This window comes from Hyla sarda, chromosome 2, assembly GCF_029499605.1.
Source record: "Hyla sarda isolate aHylSar1 chromosome 2, aHylSar1.hap1, whole genome shotgun sequence".
Lineage (NCBI taxonomy): Eukaryota > Metazoa > Chordata > Amphibia > Anura > Hylidae > Hyla > Hyla sarda.
In genome coordinates this window covers 313,505,538-313,530,747 of record NC_079190.1, presented here as the reverse complement: position 1 = coordinate 313,530,747, position 25,210 = coordinate 313,505,538, and the positions used below count along the sequence as shown (strand labels likewise).

Sequence of the window (25,210 nt, the reverse complement as noted above, 5' to 3'; positions counted from 1 at the left end):
ATACCCAGCCACTGGCAGGGGAATCTGGTTAGAGACATCCCCCCAAGAAGGTAAAATGAGTGGCGATAAGTACCGTATATATACCTGCCCTGCACCACATACAGTACCTATCTGTGCTATATACTTGCTTACTTTCCTCCCTGCCTACACTATATCCATACCTGCCCTGCCACATATACCTACCTGCACTACTAGGGACTGGGGGGGAGGGAACCTACAACATAGAGGGGAAAGATAGTGTAGATAGAGGGGGGGGGGGGGGACTTAATGTACCTGGGGGTGGAGCGGAGAGGGGGTTAGAATAGTTAATAGGGATTGGCTTCATAGGAAAAAAAAAAACATGCACCATTGAATTGCATGTTGACTAATGCCAGAAGTCTGTCCAATAAAACTGACGAACTGGAGTTGATAATGTCTGGGGAGAATTATGACATAATAAGTATAACAGAGACTTGGTTGGAAGATAGCTTTGACTGGGCAGTCAATATACAGGGTTATAGTCTATTAAGGAAGGATTTGACAAAACGGAAAGGGGGAGGAGTTTGTCTTTATGTAAAGTCCAGTCTGAAGGCTGCACTGGGGGAGGATATATGGGATGGAAACGATAATGTAGAGTCAAAATGGGTAGTAAATATGAGGGGGATGCCATTTCAGAGCTAGCGGTACTGCAACAGGACTCTGCCTCTGACCGCCAGGGGGGTGTCTGCTCCAGTAAGGAGGGAGGGAGGAGTGCAGGGCAGGCCAGACAGGTACTGGTAGTGGGGGACTCAACTATTAGGGGGACAGACAGGGCGATCAGTCACAAAGACCGGGATCGCCGAACAGCGTGTTGTCTTCCTGGCTCTCGAGTTCGGCACATCGCGGATCGGGTTGACAGGTTGCTGGGTGGGGCTGGAGAAGACCCAGCAGTCTTGGTACATATTGGCACCAATGACAAAGTAAGAGGTAGGTGGAGTGTCCTTAAAAATGATTTCAGGGACTTAGGCTGCAAGCTTAAGGCAAGGACCTCCAAGGTAGTATTTTCTAAAATATTACCTGTACCACGAGCCACACCAGAGAGGCAGCGGGAGATTAGGAAGGTAAACAAGTGGCTCCTAAGCTGGTGTAGGAAGGAGGGGTTTGGGTTCATGGAGAACTGGGCCGACTTCGCTGTCTGTTACCGGCTCTACCGTAGGGACGGGCTGCACCTCAATGGGGAGGGTGCAGCTGTGCTTGGGGAGAAGATGGCTAGAAGGGTGGAGGAGTGTTTAAACTAGGGACTGGGGGGAGGGAACATAGAGGGGGAAGATAGTGTAGATAGAGGGGGGGGGGGACTTAATAATGTACCTGGGGGTGGAGCAGAGGGAGGGGTTAGAATAGTTAATAGGGATAGGCATCATAGGAAAAAAAAAAAAAAAAAAAAAAAAAACATGCACCATTGAAGAGCATGTTGACTAATGCCAGTAGTCTGTCCTATAAAACTGACGAACTGGAGTTGAAAATTTCTGAGGAGGATTATGACAGTCGGTATAACAGAGACTTGGTTGGACGATAGCTGTGACTGGGCGGTCAACATATAGTCTATTCAGGAAGGATCGGACAAAACGGAAAGGGGGAGGAGTCTGTCTTTATGTCAAGTCCAATTTGAAGGCCGCACTGCTGGAGGATATTTGGAAGGGAAACGATAATGTGGAGTCATTATGGGTAGAAAAATATGGAAATAAAAATAAAAAAAATTCTGATAGGGGTTTGCTATAAGCATCCAACCATAATGGAAGAGCCAGAAGATCAATTATTGAGGCAAATAAACAAGGCAGCAAATCAAAATGATGTGATAATAATGGGGGACTTTAACTATCCTGATATAAACTGTGAGACTGAGACCTGTGAATCTCATAAAGGAAACAGGTTTCTGACTATAGCTAAAGACAATTATCTGTCCCAAATGGTACAGGGCCCGACCAGATGATGCACCCTACTAGACTTATTATTAACCAACAGACCTGACAGTAACTAATGTGCAGGTAGAGGGACACCTAAAAAATAGTGATCATTAATATAATACATTATAACTTGTTCTTCAATAAGGGAACCTCGCAAGGGGCCACAAAACAATGAACTTTAGGAATGCAAAGTTTGATCAACTTAGAGAAGCCCTTAAAGAGGTATTCCGCCCCTAGACATCTTATCCCCTATCCAAAGGATAGGGGATAAGATGTCAGATCGCTGCGGTCCCGCTGCTGGGGACCCCTGGGATCCCCCCTGCGGCACCGCGCTATCATTACAGCACAGAGCGAGTTCGCTCTGCACGTAATGATGGGTGGTACAGGGGCCGGAGCATCGTTACGTCACGGCCCGCCCCTTTCAATACAAGTCTATGGGAGGGGGCGTGGCCGTTGTCACGCCCCCTCCCATAGACTTGCATTAAGGGGACGGGCCGTGATGTCACGAGGGGCGGCGCCATGACGTCACGCTGCTCCGTCCCCCATATCGCCCGTCATTACGCACAGAGCGAACCAGCAGCGGGACCGCTGCGATCTGACATCTTATCCCCTATCCTTTGGATAGGGGATAAGATGTCTAGGGGCGGAATACCTCTTTAACAATATAAACTGGGATAATGTCGCCAAAAACAAGAATACTGACACTAAATGGGAGACTTAAGAATATTTTAAATTCTCACTATAAGGTATATACCTTATGGGAATAAAAGGGTCAGGAATAAAAGAAAACCAATATGGATGCATAAAAATGTTAAAGGGGCAATAAATGACAAAAATAAAGCATTTAAACTACTAAAACAGGACGACAGTGAAGAAGCATTAAAAAGCTATAGAGAAAAATGTAAAATATGTAAAAAAAAAAAAAAAAAATTAAAGTTACAAAAATAGAGACAGGAAGATTCATTGCCAAAGAGTAAAACTAACCCCAAAATGTTCTTTAACTATAAAAATATCAAAAAGGTCAAAAATGAAAGTGTATGCCCTTCAAAAAATTATAAGGAAGAAATCCTAGCCAGGGATCAGGAAAAAGCAGATATATTAAAACATTTCTTCTCCACAGTGTTCACTGAGGAAAATGAAATGCTAGGTGAAATACAGCGAAATAAGGTTAACTCCCCAGTACAGGTCACCTGTCTAACCCAGGAAGAAGTACAGTGCCACCTACTAAAAAATCAAAATAGAAAAATCTCCAGGCCCAGATGACATTCACCCCCGTGTTCTAAAGTAATTAAGTAATGTAATAGACAGACCCTTTTTTTAATATTCAGGGACGGGGACTGTTCCCCAGGACTGGCGCATAGCAAATGTTGTGCATATATTTAAAAAGGGATCAAAAGGTGAGCCCGGGAATTATAGACCTGTTAGTTTAACCTCCGTTGTATATAAATTGTTTGAGGGTTTCCTAAGGGATGCTATTTTGGAGTATCTTGATAAAAATAAATGTATGACTCCATAACAGCATGGGTTTGAGGGATCGGTCCTGTCAAACTAACCTGATCAGCTTTTTGGAGGAGAGCTCCAAATTGGACCAGGGGGAAATCACTGGATGTCGTATATCTGGATTTTTCCAAAGCATTTGATACAGAGCCACATAATAGATCGGTGCATAAAATTAGAAGGATGGGGCTAGAGGAGAATGTGTGCAAGTGGGTAAGTAACTGGCTCAGTTTTACGAAACAGAGGGTGGTTATAAATGGTACTTATTCTGATTGGGTGACTGTTACTAGTGGGGTACCACAGGGGTGAGTCTTGGGTCTTGTTCTATTTAATATATTTATTAATGACCTTGTAGAGGGGTTGAATAGTAAAGTAGCAATCTTTGAAGATGATACAAAACTCTGTAAAGCGGTAAACACTATAGAGGACAGTGTACTGTTACAAATGGATCCGAATAGGTTGGAGGTTTGGGCTGGGAAGTGGCAGATGAGGTTCAACACTGATAAATGTAAGGTTATGCACATACGGAAGAAAAATCCGGGCTGGGATTATGGATTAAATGGGAGCACACTTGGGACAACTGACGTGGAAGAAGACTTAGGAGTCTTAGTTAACAGTAAATTTAGCTGTAGTAACCAGTGTCGGCAGCTGCTGCCAAGGCAAATTAAATCATGGGGTGCATCAATAGGGGGCATAGATGCCCCCAACAAGTAAATCATTCTACCACTGTATAAATCACTAGTCAGACCACACATAGAATACTGTGTACAGTACTGGGCACCAGTGTACAAGAAAGATATACAGTCATGGCCGTAAATGTTGGCACCCCTGAAATTTTTCAAGAAAATAAAGTATTTCTCACAGAAAATGATTGCAGTAACACATATTTTGCTATGCACCTGTTTATTCCCTTTGTGTGTATTGGAACTAAACCAAAAAAGGAGGAAAAAATGCAAATTGGACATAATGTCACACCAAAATCCAAAAATGGACTGGACAAAACTTAATATTTGGTTGCACACCCTTTGGAAAAAATTACTGAAATCAGTCGCTTCCTATAACCATCAATAAGCTTCTTACACCTCTCAGCCGGAATGTTGGACCACTCTTCTTTTGCAAACTGCTCCAGGTCTCTCTTATTGGAAGGGCGCCTTTTCCCAAAAGCAATTTTAAGATCTCTCCACAGGTGTGCAATGGGATTTAGATCTGGACTCCTTGCTGGCCACTTCAGAACTCTCCAGTGCTTTGTTGCCATCCATTTCTGAGTGCTTTTGGATGTATGCTTGGGGTTATTGTCCTGCTGGAAGACCCAAGATCTTGGACGCAAACCCAGCTTTCTGTCACTGGGCTGTACAATGAGACCCAAAATCTGTTGGTAAACCTCAGATTTCATGATGCCAGTGCCAGAGCCAGCAAAACAACCCCAAAACATCATTGAACCTCCACCATATTTCACTGTAGGTACTTTGTTCTTTTCTTTGTAGGCCTCATTTCGTTTTCGGTAAACAGTAAAATGATGTGCTTTACCAAAAAGCTCTAACTTGGTATCTTCTGTCCACAAGACTTTTTTCCCAGAAAGATTTTGGCTTACTTAAGTTAATTTTGGCAAAATGTAGTCTTGTTTTTTTTATGTCTCCGTCAGCAGGGGGGTCCTCCTGGGTCTCCTGCCATAGCATTTCATTTCATTTAAAGGGGTATTCCAGTAATTTTTTTTATTTGACTATGCTAAAGGGGTTGTAAAGTTAGAGTAGTTCATAATATAGTGTCTGTACCTGTGTGTGTGACGGTTTTCTCACAATACTTATGTGATTTTCAACCCACTATTTATTTTAACAGCATACTTAATGACTGTTGTCTCAGATGTTTCCCAGCTTGCAATGCGGGCGAGATCTGACTCACTAGTCAGCTGATGACAGGGAGCCTGTTTGCTTCAATGGGTGGAGGGATCAATCTGCAACTAATGCAACAGCTGTAGGCACCCAGATTGAAAACTACAGGTCTGCAGCTCATTTATGTTTCAATGGGTGGGGTGGTTAATGTGTGGGAGGCAGGAAAATGGAATTGTGGGATTTGTAGTAAAAAAAAAAAGCAAAGTCAAACAAGAGATTCAAGTTCCCAAAAAGCTAGCCACAGTGTTCTGGTAATCTCACAACATAGAAATGTATCTCTAAGACAAGTGCAGATCCTTCCTAAACATGTCCATTACTGTCTGCCAGGTACGTACTAAAATCACCTTATGGTGGATAACCCCTTTAAATGTTTATGTATAGTTCGCGCTGACACTGATGCTCCCTGAGCCTGCAGGACAGCTTGAATATCTTTGGAACTTGTTTGAGGCTGCTTATCCACCATCCGGACTATCCTGCGTTGACACCTTTCATCAATTTTTATCTTCCATCCATGTCCAGGGAGATTAGCTACAGTGCCATGCGTTGCAAACTTCTTGATAATGTTGCGCACTGTGGACAAAGGCAAATTTAGAACTCTGGAGATGGACTTGTAACCTCGAGATTGTTGATATTTTTCTAGAATTTTGGTTCTCAAGTCCTCAAGACAGTTCTCTTCACTTTCATTTGTCCATGCTTAGTGTGGCACACACAGACACACAATGCAAAGACTAAGTGAACCTCTCTCCTTTTTATCTGCTTTCAGGTGTGATTTTTATATGACCCACACCTGTTACTTGCCCCAGTTGAGTTTAAAGGAACATCACATGCTTAAAACAATCTTATTTTTCCACAATTTTGAAAGGGTTTTGTCCAGCCCATTTTTGGAGTTTGGTGTGACATTATGTCCAATTAGCTTTTTTCCTCCCTTTTTTGGTTTAGTTCCAATACACACAAAGGGAATAAACATGTGCAATATTCACAAGACTTCACAACAGAGATTGAAGTGCTGGCACTGGTTAACCTAATCGGTTAACGCACTAGTGTTCGGCATCCCGGTGTGGCGTGGAGCCGCTTTACCTGCATGTCCCAGTAATAAACACGAAGTTACTACAACGTGGTGAGTTGCCTGTACTTTCTTCTTGATTATTTGGAATAAACATGTGTATAGCAAAACATGTGAGAAATACTTTTTCTTGAAAATTTCAGGGATGCCAACATCTACTGCCATGACTGTAGTGGAGCTGGAGAAGATTCAAAGACCGGCAACCAGGGTACTACGGGGAATGGAAGGACTACAGTATCCAGAAAGATTATCAGAATTAGGGTTGTCTAGTTTAGAAAAAAAGGCTTAGGGGAGACCTAATAATTATATATAAATATATCAGGGGACAGTACAGAGATCTCCCCAATGATCTTGAGGAGGTGGTCATGGGGAACTCTGTAAAAGAGTTCAAAAGGGGTCTGGATGCATTTTTGGAGAGTAATAACGTCGCTGGTTATGTATACTAGATTTATAGGCACAGAACATTGATCCAGGGATTTATTCTGACTGCCATATTTGGAGTCGGGAAGGAATTTTTACCTCGAGTGAGGGTTTTTTGCCTTCCTCTGGATCAACTCAGTAGGGAATCATTAGGGATATAGGTTGAACTTGATGGACTCTGGTCTTTTTTTCAACCTTATGAACTATGTTACTACAGTGGGGATCATAAGTTTGGGCACCCCAGGTAAAAATTTGTATTAATGTGCATAAAGAAGCCAAGGAAAGATGGAAAAGTCTCCAAAAGGCATCAAATTACAGATTAGACATTCTTATAAAATGTCAACAAAAGTTAGATTTTATTTCCAACATTTACACTTTCAAAATAACAGAAAACTAAAAAATGGTGTCTGCAAAAGTTTGGGCACCCTGCAGAGTTAATATCTTGTACTGCCCCCTTTGGCAAGTATCACAGCTTGTAAACGCTTTTTGTAGCCAGCCAAGAGTCTTTCAATTCTTGTTTGAGGTATCTTTGCCCATTCTTCCATACAAAGTCTTCACGCACTGCTCTTTTAAGGTCTATCCATAGATTTTCAATTATGTTGAGGTCAGGAGATTGTGAAGGCCATGGCAAAACCTTCAGTTTACGCCTCTTGATGTAATCCCCCGTGGATTTCAAGGTGTGTTTAGGATCATTATCCATTTGTAGAAGCCATCTTCTCTTTAACTTCAGCTTTTTCAAAGATGGCATCAAGTCAGCATCCAGAATTTGCTGAAATTTTTAATTTATTTTTCCTTCTACTCGAGAGAAGTTCCCTGTGCCACTGGCTGCAATACAACCCCAAAGCATGATTGATCCACCCCCCTGCTTAACAGTTGGACAGAGGTTCTTTTCATTAAATTCTGTTCCCCCTCTTCTCCAAATGTACCTTTGCTCATTCCGGACAAAAAGTCCACAGAACTTGTTTCCAAAATGCAGCAGGCTTGTCTATATGTTCATTTGCAAATTCAAACGCTGATTTTTGTGGTGAGGACATAGAAGAGGTTTTCTTCTGGTGACTCTTCCATGAAGACCATATTTGTACAAGTATCTCTTTATAGTGGAATAGTGTACCACAACTCCAGTGTCTGCCAGATCTTTCTGGAGGGATTGTGCAGTCAAACGTGGGTTTTGAATTGTTTTTCTCACAATCCTGCGAGCTGCTCTATCTGATATTTTTCTTGGTCTTCCAGATCTTGCTTTAACTTCCACTGTTTCTGATGACTGCCATTTATTAATTACATTCCTAACAGAGGATATTGACATCTGAAAATGTTTTGCTATCTTCTTATAGCCTTCTCCAGCTTTTCTGTTTCAGATTTCTAGACAACTGCTTAGAAGAACCCATGGTGCTGATTGTTGGGGCAAGGTCAGAGGAGTCTGGGCATTTAAAACCTTTGAGATTGACATCACCTGGTCTTCCCAGATGATGAATGAGAACAATCCAGGACACTGGCAGGTCTCAGCTTTGCAAAGGGAGCAGTGCTTGCAATAAATTCTGCAGGGTGCTCAAACTTTCTGTTATTTTGAAAGTGTAAATGATGGAAATGAAATCTAACTTTTTGTTGACATATTATAAGAATGTCTAATCTGTAATTTAATGCCTTTTGGAGATTTTTCCACCTTTCCTTGGCTTCTTTATGCACATTAATACAAATTTTTACATGAGTGCCCAAACTTTTGATCCCAACTGTCTATACCTGCCTACACTATATACTTACCTGCCCTACCCTATATACCTACCTGCATTATGTACCTGGCTGCCTACACTATATACCTACCTGCCCTATATACATTACCTATCTACCTACTGGGGGGGCATTACCTACTCACCAGTAGATTAGATTACCTAATATCTCATATTGAGATTCCTAGCCTTTTCTAGCTACGCCCCTGGACCCCGGGGGAGTACTGGTTAGCTCCATTGAGCTACTAGCACTTGTTTTAGGCATTTTAAATACCGCAACTAACTTTGATGCGGTGTCTAAAGGCTAATAATGAACATTACCCTGATCAGTGATAATAGACAGAATGAAGTGAGCTCAGCTCCTGAGCTAGATTTATAGGCCCGCCGTATGCATACAGCTACTCGTTGTGGATAGGATAAGTCACCTCCTCCCAGCGCTAAGCACTGCTGGGAGGAGAGACAGTGGGCTGCACTGCACAGGAGCAGAGTCTACAGCCGCCGCTGGAGCCGGGCTCTGCTCCTTAGTTTCACTCCCTTGTCGGCTCTCGTCCGGCACGGCCCGTCCTCTCTGGAGTGTGGCCCACCGTTTCTCCTCCCAGTTAGATAATCGCTAAATTTTGCAAAGGGCAAAACACTAAATCCCAATCTGCAATTTCACTGTGATATATCATGCAGCCTAAATAGCAAGTACAGTATACAGCAGTACATCTGTACTGCTGTATATACCACCTGTTAGTGTTACACTGACAGTTCGCCTGTCAGATCAACCTGTGGCTGGGTCTTATAGGTTTTCGTACCTGGCAGACTCTGAGGCCATGATCTAGCCTTTGGCTACCATGGCAACAATCACCACCCCATCACAGGGTTGCCGATGCAGGACAGGGAGAGCTCCTTCCCTTGTCAATCCTTTAGATGCCATTGTCAATACTAACCACGGCATCCATTGAGTTAAAACAGTGGCAGCAGGCCATTTACAGCAGGCCATTTACATTTACAGCTGGCTCTTGCCACCAATCCTGTGTGCTTCATTTCTGAGCACCAGGGATCGTTGAGATGTATGGTTTCATCCTGTTGCGGGAAAGTGGCCACTACAAGGACGTACCCCGTACATCCTAGGCCATTTTTCTTTAGCTGGGACTTTTTTTTTTTCTACATTTTTATAATGTTACCAAAAATTAGTAGGTACGGGCTGGGCATCTGTGGATTTCTTTTCTGCGGGTTTTATTTTAATTTACTACTTCAAACAAATTATAACTACATGCACAAAAATTAGTATATTTAAAATTGTCATCTTCTGGCATTGATCAGTGTTATCGGCGCTCTGTTGCTCCAGCCTGGATCTCAGGCATGGAGCAGTAGAACGCGGATCAGACGGAGGCAGGTAGGAACCCTCCCCCGTCCATACACCTGTTCACCGCGATTTCTCCATTGCGGTCCCGAACAGCCTGACTGAGCTGCTGGCATACTTTTACTTTCACTTTAGACGTGGCGATCAACTTTGATCACCGCGATTGGTCATGTTCTCACAAAAACTTTGAGGCCAATTATGGAAAAAATTGTAACAAACTTTATTGAGAATTTAATAAAAACATACATTAAAAAAAATCACATAAGCAATGAATCGGTGGTCAAAATACACATACTGAAAGATGGAGAGTATATCCTCTGTATGTTTAAAGAACTGAATAGCATATAGGCTATTTAATGCAACTCCATGATTTTAAAATATATAAGTATAGGAGAATAAGGAGCAGTGTGGCCTCTAATGGATTATAAAGAACCACATAAAATTAACAGAAATGCAGAAATATATGTAGAAATGAGAAAATAAATTATAATAGCCTGAACAAGGAGATTGATCGAGTGGTACACAATGAGTACAAGTAAAGTTACACCCCATCATGGGACATCTCACCTACCCCAAACGCGTTTTCTCTTGCCGCTTTGTCAGTATGTGTATTTTGACCACCAATTCATTGCTTATGTGATTTTAATGTATGTTTTTATAAAATTCTAAATAAAGTTTGTTACAATTTTTTCCATAATTGTGAGAGTATTATAGAGTGGCCTATGGTGCTATCATTTTTGGTTAAAATTTTTTGCCTAGCGATTGGTGATGTCCGGTATTAGACACTGGCCCTGGCGGCTGATAGACGCCGGGACCACATGGCTATGAGGCCGTTAGCACGCATGATAGCAGTTGAACGGGACCAGGGCGTACAGGTATGCCCTTGGTCCCCAAGGTGTTAAGGTCTGCCAGACACAGGGCATCTGTAAGGAGCGTCTCATTGAGACGCTAGATAAACTCCTCTTAGGGAGCGCGGGTAGATGTAAGGTGCAAGTGACCGCTGCATGATCCTAATAAATGATCGGGTCAACCGCAGCAGTCCCGAGAATGGGGAAAAAAAGGTGATGGGACAGGAATATATAGTCGAGTCTAGAGTACACTCCCCTCGCATACGAGTAAAAGGTATAGTCAGGAACTGTAGGATGAAGCCAATGCCAGGCATCGCATAATTGGTGCCTGTGTAATGATTTCCTAATATCTTTGTAAGCAGCATTGGAGAGGGACCTAGAGCCCGAGGAAGTGTCTTAGGGTTGAAGGCCACATTAAGATCTCCACATACCATCAGGGTACCTTGAGAGAACAAGCTGAGGTCCTCAAGCGCCTTCTCCAGAAAAGATTGTTGGCCATGATTAGTGGCCGAATGGATACAGGAACTCACACATGTCCACAGAATGGAGGAACTAATAGCTGACTCTAGACAACTCTTGACAAAACACCATTTAATCTGGGGGCCCTGGATTAACATTCCTACAGATCTCTGTACTTAGTACCATAACTCCCCCTCACCTCCCCCAGCCTTTCTCAAGCATGTTACCCGCCTTGTAATGTAAGCCTGCCCACCGTCCGGGGCCCTGCCAATGTCTGCCATCCTCCAAGGTACGTCTTCTTCCTAATTCTGCTCTTCCCATCTCAACTTCGCTCCTCTTTTCCTTTATCTCTGAGTCTTTCCCCCCTTCTTTCTCTCCACATTTTAGTTTGAGCGCTGATAGTCTATCTGTACCCTCTGTCCCCCTGGTTGATGCTTGTTTTCTTTTCCCACAGTGACTCCCTATCTATGTTGGCCTAGATTTGACCATGTGGTGTTGTCATGGTTTGTTATGTTACCTGGCTGCCAGACTTGCACTTGATTTCAGTAGTCACTCTTTATATGGGTACCCCCATTTATTTACCCCCATGGAGCAGTCTTTCTATTCTTATCTGTTTTCTACCATTTAGTGACAGACTGTTTTTCTTTTAAATGCCTATTTGTTTATTGTTGAAAACTTTAATAAGCAAGTATGTATTACCTCTGCTTGTGGAAGCCATATAGGGCCTTCACTCGTTTCCCAGGGATGTTAAAACCATGTACGATCAGTGATAAGACCTTAAAAGGGGTACTCCGGAAAACATTTTTCTTTTTTAATCAACTGATGCCAGCAAGTTAAACAGATTTGTAAATTACTTCTATTAAAAAAAACTAATCCTTCCAGTACTTATTAGCGGCTGTGTACTACAGAGAAATTATTTTCTTTTTCGATTCGTTTTCTGTCATGACCACAGTGCTCTCTGCTGACACCTCTGTTCATTTTAGGAACTGTCCAAAGCAGGAGAAAATCCCCATAGCAAACATATGCTGCTCTGAACAGTTCCTAAAATGGACAGAGGTGTTAGCAGAGAGCACTGTGGCCAGACAGAAAAGGAATCCAAAGAGAAAAGAATTTCTCTGTAGTATTCAGCCGCTAATAAGTACTGGAAGGATTAAGATTTTTTAATAGAAGTAATTTACAAATCTATTTAACTTTCTGGCACCAGTTGATTTAAATAAAAAATAAAAAAATAAAGCTCATTTTGACCTTAAGGACCAGGTCAATTTTATTTTTGTGTTTTCGTTTTTTCCTCCTCGCCTTCTAAAATCCATAACTTTTTTAGATTTCCCTTTACATACCCATATAAGGGCTTGTTTTTTTGCGTGACCAATTGTATTTTGTAATGAAACCACGTTTTACAAAAAATGTATGGCGAACCCAAAAAATAATTTTTTTTAGGGAGGAAATTTAAATGAAAACCACAATTTTGCACATTTTGGTGGGTTTCGTTTTCACACTGTACACTTTACAGTAAAAATGACATGTGTTTTTTATTCTGTGGGTCAATATGATTAAAATGATACCCATGGCTAGATACTTTTCTATATTTGTACTGCTTTAAAAAAATCTCAAACTTTTTGTACAAAATCAGTAATATAAAATTTATATTTTGACCACCTATATTTTTCCGTATATAGGGCGGTATGAGGGCTCCTTTTTTGCTCCGTCATCTGTACTTTTTAATCGATACCACATTTGCATATATAAAACTTTTAGATCACTTTTTATTATTTTTTTTTCATAAAATATGACAAAAAAGCAGCATTTTTGGAACGTTTTTATTTTTTACGTTTACGCTGTTCACCGTACGGGATCATTAACATTATATTTTGATAGATCGGACATTTACGCATGCAGCGATACCAAGAATGTTTATAAAAAAAAATTAAAAAAAACTTTTACGCTTTTTGGTGGTAAAATGGGAAAAAAGGACAATTTTCATTTTTATTGGGGGAGGGGATTTTCACTTTTTATTTTTACATTTTTCAACTTTATTTACTTTTATTTTTTGCACTTATGTCCCCATAGGGGGGCTATCAATAGCAATCAGTTGATCAGTATTATCGGCTATCTTCTGATCTGGTCTGCTCGATCTCAGACGAGAACAGAAGACCCGAGGAGACGGCCGGAGGCAGGTGAGGGGACCTCCGGTTGCCACTAAAGGCGATCAGATCCCCGCGGCAGCGCTGCGGGCGATCCGATCATCTATTTGAACATGCGCACTGTATTGATCACAGCATCTGAGGGGTTAATGGCCGACAGCCGAACGATCGCGGATGTCGTCCACTACTGGCGGGTCCCTGGCTGCTGATAGCAGCCGGTACCTGCAGTGTATGACGCGAACGCCGCTCCGATGTTAGCGGTCATAAATGTACGTCCTGGTGTGCAAAGTATCTCCACACCAGGACGTATATTTACGTCCGTGGTCGTTAAGGGGTTAACCATGAGAGTGCAGGAGAAAAGGTTGTAAGGTGACTGCAGTGTGTGAGTCTCTATTTTATTGTGTCCATGTATGTGAGTGTTTGTGAATGTTTATGTCAGTGTATGACCCAGCACAGCTAGTCTGAACTCTACAGGACCTCCAGCTCACTGAATTGGGAAGAGAGATAAGCCTGCTTCAACAAAGAGCAGGTAAAGAGCAGTCCCCAAGCATAAATTTGGTTGATGATCTACTGACAGTCTGCCTTAGCACTTTAGGGGTCAATTATGGACATTGGTTCCTCAGCTAACTTCATAGACCGAATGCTACTCAGGGCAAAAATTTACGTTTTGGTGAGTTAAAGGGGTTCTCCAGCCGAAAACTATTTTCTTCAAATCAAGTGGTGCTAGAAAGTTAAACAGATTTGTAAATTATTTCTATTAAAAAATCTTAATCCTTCCAGTACTTATCAGCTGCTGTATACTAGGGATCGACCGATATAGATTTTTTAGGGCCAATACCGATAATCTGTGGAGGTTAAGGCCGATAGCCGATAACTTATACAGGAATATCGGTATAAGTTATCGGCTATTTATCCCCCCACCCGGCGACGCCGCTGCAGATCAGTGATTTAAAGCGGGCACTTTAAATCAATGAACTGCAGCAGCTTTGGCGGTGCCAGAGACCACCGCCGCCGCCACCCGCTTCTCTCCCCCTGCCGGTCCTTAGTCCAACCACCGCCGCTGCCCCATTGCCTCCTCCGTCCCCGGTTTTATAATTACCCGTTCCCGGGGTCCGCGCTACTTCTGGCTCCGGCAGAATCCTGAGCTGTCACTGTGCGCACTGACGGTGACGTCGCGTTGAGGACATAACTCGTCATTGTGCAGCACAGCGTAACACAGGACGCCGTAGGAGCCAGAAGTAGCGCGGACCCTGGGAACAGATAATTATAAAACCGGGGATGGGGGGAGGCAATAGTGCAGCGGCGGTGGTCTCTGGCCGGGGCGATGCGGTGGGGATGCAGTGTGGTGGAAGGGGCGGTGCGGTGGGGGGGGGGGGGCGGGCATTATCGGCAAGGTAATTGGACCGATAACGTCCAAAATCGTGAATATTGGACAATAATCGGTCGATCCCTACTGTATACTACAGAGGAAGTTGGGAAGTTTGTGTCAGAAGAGAGCGCTGTGGTCAGACTGAAAAGAACTTCACAACTTTAAATGGAGCATATAGCAGCTAATAAGTACTGGAAGGGTAAAGATTTTTTTAATAGAAGTACTTTACAAATCTGTTTAACTTTATAACACCAGTTGATTAAAAATAAATATCGCACCGCAGTACCACTTTACCCCCTTGGGGACGGAACCCATTTTGACCCTAAGGACGAAAGCATTTTTTTTTGCAAATCTTCATGCACTTATGCATTAATAACTCTGGGATGCTTTTACGTACAAATTTGATTCAGAGAATTTTTTTTTTTTATTCCATATTTTACTTTAACCCCTTAAAGGCGCAGGATGTAAATGTACATCCTGGTGAGCTGGTACTTAACGCACCAGGATGTACATTTACATCCTAAGCATAACCGCGAGCATCAGAGCGATGCCCAGATCATGCGCGCCAGGTCCCGGCTGCTGATCGCAGCCAGGGACCCGCCATTAACCCCTCAGATGCAGTGATCAATACAGATCACGGCATCTGCAGCATTGCGGTCACTAAAATGGATGATTGGATCGTTCGCAGGGCTGCCGCAGTGATCCGATCATCCAGCACGGCAGACGGAGGTCCCCTCACCTGCCTCCGCTGCCTTCCCGGCGTCTTCTGCTCTGGTCTGCCTTCCCGCAGACCAGAGCAGAAGATGACCGATAATACTGATCAGTGCTATGTCCTATATATAGCACTGAACATTATTAGCAATCGAATGATTGCCATAAATAGTCCCCTATGGGTAAAGAAAGTAAAAAAATTAACCTCTTCAGGATGCAGGGCGTAAAAAACACTACATATACACATACCCCTACACAGCCCCCCTCCCCAATAAAAATGAAAAACGTCTGGTACGCCACTGTTTCCAAAACGGAGCCTCTAGCAGTTGCAAAACAACTACTCCCAGTATTACCAGACAGCCACTGACTGTCCAGGCATGCTGGGAGTTTTACAACAGCTGGAGGCACCGTTTGGGACTCACTGGCGTAGAATACCCCTATGTCCACCCCTATGAAAGTCCCTAATTTAGGCCTCAAATGTGCATGGTGCTCTCACTTTGGAGCCCTGTCGTATTTCAAGGCAACAGTTTAGGGTCACATATGGGGTATCGCCGTACTCGGGAGAAATTGTGTTACAAATTTTGAGGGGTATTTTCTGCTTTTACCCTTTTTAAAAATGTAAAATTTTTGGGAAAACAAAAAAATTTTTTTACATATGCAAAAGTCGTGAAACACCTGTGGGGTATAAAGGTTCACTTAACCCTTTGTTACGTTCCCCGAGGGGTCTAGTTTCCAAAATAGTATGCCATGTGGCTTTTTTTTGCTGTTCTGGCACCATAGGGGCTTCCTAAATGCGGCATGCCCCCAGAGCAAAATTTGCTTTCAAAAAGCCAAATGTGACTTCTTCTCTTCTGAGACCTGTAGTGCGCCAGCAGAGCTCTTTTCACCCCCATATGGGGTGTTTTCTGAATCGGGAGAAATTGGGCTTCAAATTTTGGGGGGCATTTTCTGCTATTACCCTTTTTTTAAAATGTAAAACCTTTGGGAAAACAAGCATTTTAGGAAAAAAAAAATTTTTTTTACATATGCAAAAGTCGTGAATCACCTGTGGGGTATTAAGGATCACTTTACCGCTTGTTACGTTCCCCGAGGGGTCTAGTTTCCAAAATGGTATGCCATGTGGGTTTTTTTTTCTGTTCTTGCACCATAGGGGCTTCCTAATGGTGACATGCCCCCCAAAAACAATTTGTTGCTCCTTCCCTTCTGAGCCCTCTACTGCGCCCGCCGAACACTTTACATAGACATATGAGGTATGTCCTTACTCGAGAGAAATTGGGTTTCAAATACAAGTAAAAAATTTCTCCTTTTTACCCCTTGCAAAAATAAAAAAATTGGGTCTACAAGAACATGCGAGTGTAAAAAATGAAGATGTGAATTTTCTCCTTCACTTTGCTGCTATTCCTGTGAAACACCTGAAGGGTTAAAACGCTGACTGAATGTCATTTTGAATACTTTGGGGGGTGCAGTTTTTATAATGGGGTCATTTGTGGGGTATTTCTAATATGAAGACCCTTCAAATCCACTTCAAAACTGAACTGGTCACTGAAAAATAGTGAGTTTGAAAACTTCGAAGCCCTCTGGTGTCTTCCAAAAGTAAAAACTCATAAATTTTATGACACAAACATAAAAGTAGACATATTGTATAGGTGAACCAAAAAAAAATTATTTTGAATATCCATTTTCCTTACAAGCAGAGAGCTTGAAAGTTAGAAGAATGAAAAATTTTCAAATTTTTCATAAAATTTTGGGATTTTTCACCAAGAAAGGATGCAAGGTACCACAAAAATTTACCACCATGTTAAAGTAGAATATGTCATGAAAAAACAATCTCGGAATCAGAATGATAACTAAAAGCATCCCAGAGTTATTAATGTTTAAAGTGACAGTGGTCAGATGTGCAAAAAATGGCCGAGTCCTTAAGGTGAAAAAGGGCTAAGTCCTTAAGGGGTTAAGTAAAAAAAACATTTGAAAAACCCCCTCCCCAATAAAAACGTAAAATTGTCCCATTTTCCCTATTTCACCCCCCAAAAAAGTTAAAAAATATTTTATATACATATTTGGTATCGCCGTGTGTGTAAATAACTATTAAAATAAAATGTTAATGATACCGCACGGTGAACAGCGTGAACGTTAAAAAAAAAAAAAGTCCAAAATAGCAACTTTTTTTAACATTTTATTTCCAAAATTTTTTTTATTAAAAATGGATTAAAAGTTTTACATAAGCAAATAAATCAATGAAAAGTACAGATCACGGCGCAAAAAATTAGCCCTCATACCGCCGCTTAAACGGGAAAATGAAAAAGTTATAGGTCTTCAAAATAGGGGGATTTTAAACGTACTAATTTGGTTAAAAAGTTTGCGATTTTTTTTTTTAGCGCAACAGTAATAGAAAAGTATGTTATCATGGGTATCATTTTAATCGTATTGACCCAAAGAATAAGGGACACGTCATTTTTACCGTAAACTGTACGGCATGAAAACGAAACCTTACAAAACTAGCAAAATTGCTGTTTTCTTTTTAATTTCCCCACACAAATAGTATTTTTGGGTTGCGCCATACATGTTATGGTAAAGTGAGTGACATTACAACGGAAAACTGGTCGCGCAAAAAACAAGCCCTCATACTAGTCTGTGGATGAAAATATAAAAGATATGATTTTTTGAAGGCGAGGAGGAAGTCCTTAAAGGACAAGTCTCACAGTAAATAATTGTTCAGCTTTTAGTGCAGAAGGTAAAGTTATATAGGTTTGTAAATCACTTCCATTACCAATGCTGCTTAGAAACAAGCATTATCTGTCACACTGAGCACTGGGGAGAGAGGAGTGCAGGGCAGAGAAGGGGGGGAGCTGATTGTGCCACTGTAAAGCAGGAGGGGGAAGGAGTGATTTTACAGTGTAAAACTGCAGCTTCCACTCCAGGGTCCCTCTCTCTGAGCACTGAGATTACATTTTGTTTCCTCGTGGCCACCCTGCTGTATAGGGCTATGATTGGAGCTCAGTGTTATGTGGGAGTGACTAACATAAGTTAGGGGTGGTAACAAGCTCTCTGCTCAGGCAGCTGAGAGCAGGAAATGTGAGCAGTGCATGCAGGGAAATGTAGTCTTTGAGATCACAGGGATAGCCACCATAACCAGGAAGTAACTGGAATTTATGAGCTGAATAGCCGGTGAATGGGGGGCGGAAAAAAAAATCACAAACATGTCAGAGAGGTGGTAGGTGAATATACTATGGAATGGCTAGGTATTTTTTTTTTCTTTGCTGCATGGGATATCTTCTTTAAGGCCCAAATGGGCTGAGTCCTGAAGGGGTTAAGATAGTGTTAAATTTTCATCAATACTTGCATCATTTCTTGGTGAAAATTTAAAAAATGTCATGACAATTTTGTCTATTAAGCATTTTTCTAACTTTGAAACTCTCTGCTTTGTAAGGACATACCAAATAAATTATATATTGATTCACACATAAAATATGTCTACTTTAATGTTTTGAAGAAAGTTTGTTAACCAAGCAAAGTGGAGGAGAAAATAAAAAATCTCAGTTTTTACACTAACATGTTATTGTAGCCCCATTTTTTTTCTATTTTTACAAGGGGTAAAAGACCCCCAAAATTTGTAAACCAATTTCTCTCGAGTAAGGAAATACCTCATATGTGGATGTGAAGCGCTCTGCGAGCGCACTAGAGAGCTCAGGAGGGTAGGAGTATTTGGGAAACAACACCCCTCAAGGAACATAACAAGGGGTACAGTGAGCCTTAACATCCCATTGGTGTTTGACAAATTGTAGTTAAAGTGGGACGTGAAAATAATAATAATTTTTTTTTTTCACTAAAATGCTGGTGTTACCCCAAATTTTTCATTTTCACAAGGGGTAATAGGAGAAAAAGCCCCCTAAAATTTGTAACACCATTTCTTTTAAGGAAATACCCCATATGTGGTTGTAAAGTGCTCTGCAGGCGCACTACAGGACTCTGAAGAAAAGGAGCGCATTGAGCTTTTGGAGAGAGAATTTGGTTGGAATGGAAGTCGGGGACCGTGTGTGATTACAAAGCCCCCATGCTGACAGTGCCCCCCCCCCCCCCCATATGTGACCCAATTTTGGAAACTACACCCACCACAAAATGTAATAAGGGGTGCAGTGAGCATTTACACCCTACTGGCATTTGAAAGATCTTCTGAACAGTGGGCTCTGCAAATGAAAAATGCATTTTACATTTTTACGGACAAATGTTAAAAAAAATCTGTCAGACACCTGTGGGGTGTAAATTCTCAATGTTACATTCTTTGAGGGGTGCAGTTTCCAAAATGGGGTCACATGGGGGGCCACGGTTCTGGTAGCATAGGGGCTTTGTAAATGCACATAGCCTTCAATTCCAGCCAAATTCACAAAAAAAATAAAAATACATTTTGCTCCTTCTCTTCTGAGCATTGTAGCGTGCCTGCAGGGTCACTGTAAGGGTGTTAGTCTATGTAGTGTTTTACTCTCTATTTTGTGTTAGTGCAGTGTAGTGTTTTTAGAGTACATTCTCATGGGCGGGTTTACAGCTAGTTTTCTGGAGTTTGAGCTGCGGTGGAAAATTTTGTTGCAGAACTACAACTCCCAGCATACCGGGGCTGTCTGGGCATGCTGAGAGTTGTAGTTTCGCAGCATCTGGAGGGCCACAGATTCCAGACCACTATACCGTGGCCTCCAAACTGTGGACCTCCAGATGTTGCAAAATTACAACCACCAGTATGCCCAGACAGCCAATAGCTGCCTGGGCATGCTGGGAGTTGTAGTTTTCTAACATCTGGAAGGCCACAGTGTGCGCCCAAACCGCCAATTGCTGCCTGACCTGATCGCTGCCCATGATCACTCCTGTGGCTATTGTACTGGTTTCCCCGCTTAGCCTGGACTACCAAGGGTGGGCAGACTAGGGAAACTAACCTTTGAACGCCGCCCCCCCCCCCCCTCTCTCATCTACTATTGCTATTTCCCATTTTAAAAATTTTGTATCACTGCATGCGTAAATTTCCAACTATAAAAATATGTTGTTAATTAAACCACACGGTCAATGGCATATACGTAAAAAAAATTACCGAGTTCAAAATAGCTTATTTTTGGTCACTTTTTGTACCATAAAAAAAAACAATGAATAAAAAGCGATAAAGTCAAATCCAAACAAATATGGTAAAGATAAAAACTTCAGATCACGGCGCAAAAAATTAGCCCTCATGCCATCCCGTACACGGAAAAATAAAAAAGTTATAGGGTCAGAAGAGGACATTTTTAAAAACGCATTAATTTTCGTGCAGGTAGTTATAATTTAGTTGTAGTGTAGTTATGGCCATGACATCACGAGGGGCGTGGCCGACCCCTGCAGCGTGAAAACAGCAATCGGAACATTTAGTTCCGAACGCTGGACAGTGGAGTACCCCTTTAGGGGTTAAGCATCACATAGGTTTACAGAATAATCTTTCTAAAAACAAATACACTCACATTTTATAAAACATAACTGTTACAGTACACAGGAACATACCAAAAGGATTTAATCACATTTTTTATAGTCATATGACAATTATGTGGTGAGCACATGTTTCCTGCTGGGAACGGAGCTCCATTCTTCATTTAGACTTAGCTTCTACTGTCCAGCTGATATGAAAGTGAGGAGGATATGAACACTGATGAAGGGGGTGGGATATATGGCTGAAGGGGTCTAGAACATTGCTGAAGGAGCCAAGGCAGGCCTCCATTGTGCACAAGGGAACATTTGCATATTAGCAACGATTAGGATATAACCTGCACTATTAGCCTGTAAATTTAAGTGTGTGTGATCCTGCTATTAACTTTAGAAATTTCCTTTAATTGAATAATTATGTAATATGCAAATTTTACAGATGCATTTTAAAGCATGCAAATAAGCAGCATATTTAACAGCACTCACCTTAAGAAAGTACCCTCTGCTACCAGCAACTATTGCCCCCTTTTCTCCTTCAAAGCCATCCACCATAGTAACAAGATCCACATGGGAGTATTTCTTTCGTTGAGTGCAATCCCCTGACAATAGTTCCACTTTGTTATCTTTGTCCTAGAAGAGTCAAAATCATCAGACCAAAAAAGGTCAACGCAATTTATGTCCCAAATGTTTCTAAAAAATATAATAAAAGAAAAATTGTAGAAGTAGCAGATAAAGGTCTTTTAAAATGTTATACAGGCAGGGATTTTCCTTCTAAAATTGGCCTGGTTTTTTCATAAGGACACAGCTCATATTGGCCTTCAGGAAACAGCCAGCTTGAATTTTTGCATTTTCATTTTCCTTCCTTTACCATCCACAGAGCCATGTGAGAGCTTGTTTTTTGAGCAACCAATTGTACTTTGTAATGTCAACTTTTATTTTTTAATAGTGGTAATTGTGATAAAAAAAAAAAGTTTTTATATATTTCCACACAACTTAGAACCCTGTGATTTGTTTATTTTTAGTTCCTTTTTTATTCCTTGTGGTATCGGAATTCAAGCAGTAACTTCAGTTATTTGGGAGGTAAAGCAAGATGTACCCTATTTCTGCTATATAACAACTGCTTTAGGTGCAGTGATCAGAATTGATCACACCATCTAAAGGGTTAATGGTGGACAACAGCAGAATTGCTGATGTCTGCTATTACCATCGGGTCCTGCCTTGCACTCGCTCCATGTACAGGGCATAACTGTACCAGGGCAAAAGGACATACATTTACATCCAATGTCGTTAAAGGAGGTGTCCCAGTTTTAGAAGTTATACCCTATCCCGACAGATGATAACTGTCTGTATGCAAGGGAATTAGACATTTGGGATCTGCACCCCCTTGTTGATCTTAACAAAGGACCAGGGCTGCCATCAGGGGGTGTACAGCCAGTAGCCCAGTAAGGGCCCGGGCCCCAGCTGCACCCCCCCTGCGGCAGCCCCAGCACAAAAGCAGAAGACCGCTGTTTAAACAGCGGTCTCCTGCTTCTGCACGTACATTAAGCAAATTGTGCACGTAATGTACGTACAGGCTGCGTAGGCTACTCTGCAGGCCGCGTGATTACGTCATTTCATCACGCGGTCTGCCAGTGTGTACTGTTCCACTCCGGGGGCTCCAGGAGCCACGCAGGATCGGCGGAAAGGTGAGTGGGATTTTTTTTTCTTTTATTTTTAAGAGAACCTATCTGGGGGCATTTTGTAGTGGGGGCCCTATCTACATTGAGGCTTAACCTTCTGGGGACATCTCCTACCTGGGGTGCATTATTACAGGAGGTACCAACAACTTGGGGGAACAATTACTGCAGTAATGACCTACCTGGTGGGCACTAGCTGCTGGGGGCATCTCCTACCTGGCTGGGGGGGGCACTACCTGCTGAGGGCATCTCCTACCTGGCTGGGGGGGGGCACTACCTGCTGGGGGCATCTACCTGGCTGGGGGGGCACTACCTGCTGGGTGCATTTCCTACCTGCGAGCATTGTTATTGAAAGCACTACCTGCTGAGGGGCATCTCCTACCTGAGAGCACTACCTATTAGGGGCACTATCTACCTACAACCTACCTGGGGGCATTATTCCTAGCGGCACTATAAATTAGGGACACTATCTAGTGGTGGCACAACCTACCCAGGAGTATGACCTTCTTGGGGACACTATCTGCTGCGGGCATGAGCTAACTGGTGGCACTATCTTCTAGGGTCATTATCTACCTGGGGTGAACTACTTACTGGGGACATTACCTACTACCTACCTACTGGGGGTATTACCTACCTATTGGGGGAGTTACCTAATAGGGGAGGGGAAATTACCTACCCACCACCCAATCCCCCTACCCTCTCCCCCCAACACACCCCAAGAGGGGCATTATTTTGGGCACTGAGAGTGGGGGAACAGGAAATGTGCTGAAAAAGTGTGAAGGCTAATATGTTTGTTGTCTGTCAGATTCTGTGAAGATGAATCATGGTTGGAAGAAGACTTCATGATGGTCTGAGCAAGACAGAGAAGAAAAGGAAAGAGAAAGACTCAAAGAAGACGTCTTCTGTAAGTCAATAACTGCACTGTAATCACTTATATGGTCTTCAGCGCCTCTGCATAGCTGGGGGTCACTGCTTTATGGGTTTGTCTGGGGGAATATTGGTCTATGTTCTGTGATTTTAATACAGTCACTGTTTATCATAGTGTGATACTGGTAATATTAGTTTTAGTATACAGGATTTGGTCAGTAACAATATGATGGTAATATGAATTGTGATAACCCTCTTTGTATACTGGTATTATTAGTAATATTCGTTTCAGTATACAGGATTTGGTCAGTAACAGTATGATAGTAATAAGCATGGTGATAATATTATCTAATTTCCTCCTTCCTCATTCAACTTAAAGGCTCTTCTTTTTTCTTGTCCTGTGTTTTAAAAAAAAAAAATTTTCATTGCCAATAGCGAAGATAGCTGGCTGGCCCTGGGGGCCGCACCACAGGGGGTTTTGGGGATGGGGGAGGGGGGGGGGGGCAGTTATAGGCAGTGAGCAGTGTAAGGGGCCCCAAAATTTCTGATGGCAACCCAGCAAAGGACACTAGAATTTCCTGTCAGACTAGAGCAGTGGTTAGGTGTGCACACCACAACATCATACATGGAGCTGTTCTCAGCTTTCTCCAGCAGCAATTAAAGAGAAAGAATGGAGCGTACATTGGCCCAGATTTATTAAAATGTTTGAGTGAAAAAAATAGAGTGATTTTCCCACAGCAACCAATCACAGCTCAGCTTTCATTTTACCAGTGCTCATCAGCTGAGCTGTGATTGGTTGCTGTGGGAAAATCACAATTTTTTTCTCTCAAACTGTGCTAAATCGGTGCTAAAAACATAATGGCCCAGATTTATCACTCTGATGGGAAACTTGGGTCCTGTTCTTGAGATCAAATAGGATACCAGATCTTGGAACCACCACAATCAGACAGTAATCTCCTACCCTGTTATTAATTCTTATAATTAAAATCAAGTTCACGCCAATCTGACTGATTCCCTAAATTAAAAAAAAACAAAAAACTAAAAACCCACATATCTCTGGAATGGTAGGATGTATAAAGAAGTTGTAAAAAGGTGTAACCTTAGCTATTCAACAAATCTCATTTTTTGGAGTGGTTGGCCACAGGTTCTCTTTGAAAAGTATTGCATATAGGAAAAATAAATGTATTCTTAGTTGACTGTGCAAAAATAATGCATATAAATTGAATACCTCATCATTACTGATAGGAACACTTGGATGCAGCAGGTTTCCTATTTCTCGCAAGCATTCAAACCTTGCAGTCTCTAGGCGTAAACGTTCTGCGTCTGTTTCTGAGATTTTTTCATCTATTAGGAGCCGTAACTTTTTGATCTGGGTTACTGTGAGAGACTGAAACATGTAAAATGAAAAAAAATATTGTGTAAGTCATATATAGCCAATGGAAATACATCTACAGCAGAAGAAAATCGGAATAGCAAATATTATTGAACTATTTCAATGATAAATATTTGATTTAAACAAAATAATAATTTGTCATGCAGACAAAGCTTGCAGGTTTGACTGCGAACTTCTGTGGTTCTGCAATGTAGTGATGTTATAAAACAACTATTTAACCCCTTCCCGCAGAATGTCATATATAAACGCCGGGTTGTGCAGTGCGTTCGCGCATCCCGGCGTTTATAAATGACATGCAGTTAACCCAGCGATGCGCAGCATCGCACGGGTTAACTGGCAGAAGTCCCGCTGTTTCCAGCAGGGGACAACTTCTGCTTCACCCCCAGGACCATCCATTGATGGTCCTGGTCAGCGATCACTGTGATTGGTCCCTGTGGACCAATCACAGTG

At 42.0% G+C, this 25,210-nt stretch overlaps 1 protein-coding gene across 1 annotated transcript in view; it reads right to left on the bottom strand.

Annotated features, from left to right (window-relative positions):
* Nucleotides 1–25,210, bottom strand: part of SARS1 (seryl-tRNA synthetase 1) — a 170,003-nt gene that overhangs the window by 125,939 nt on the left and 18,854 nt on the right. Inside the window, exons 4-5 of the mRNA XM_056557709.1 lie at nt 24,596–24,754; nt 21,311–21,454 (exon numbers count right to left, since the gene is read on the bottom strand). Of these exons, the coding sequence (XP_056413684.1) occupies nt 21,311–21,454; nt 24,596–24,754 (303 nt within the window). The remainder of the gene's footprint in view (nt 1–21,310; nt 21,455–24,595; nt 24,755–25,210) is intronic.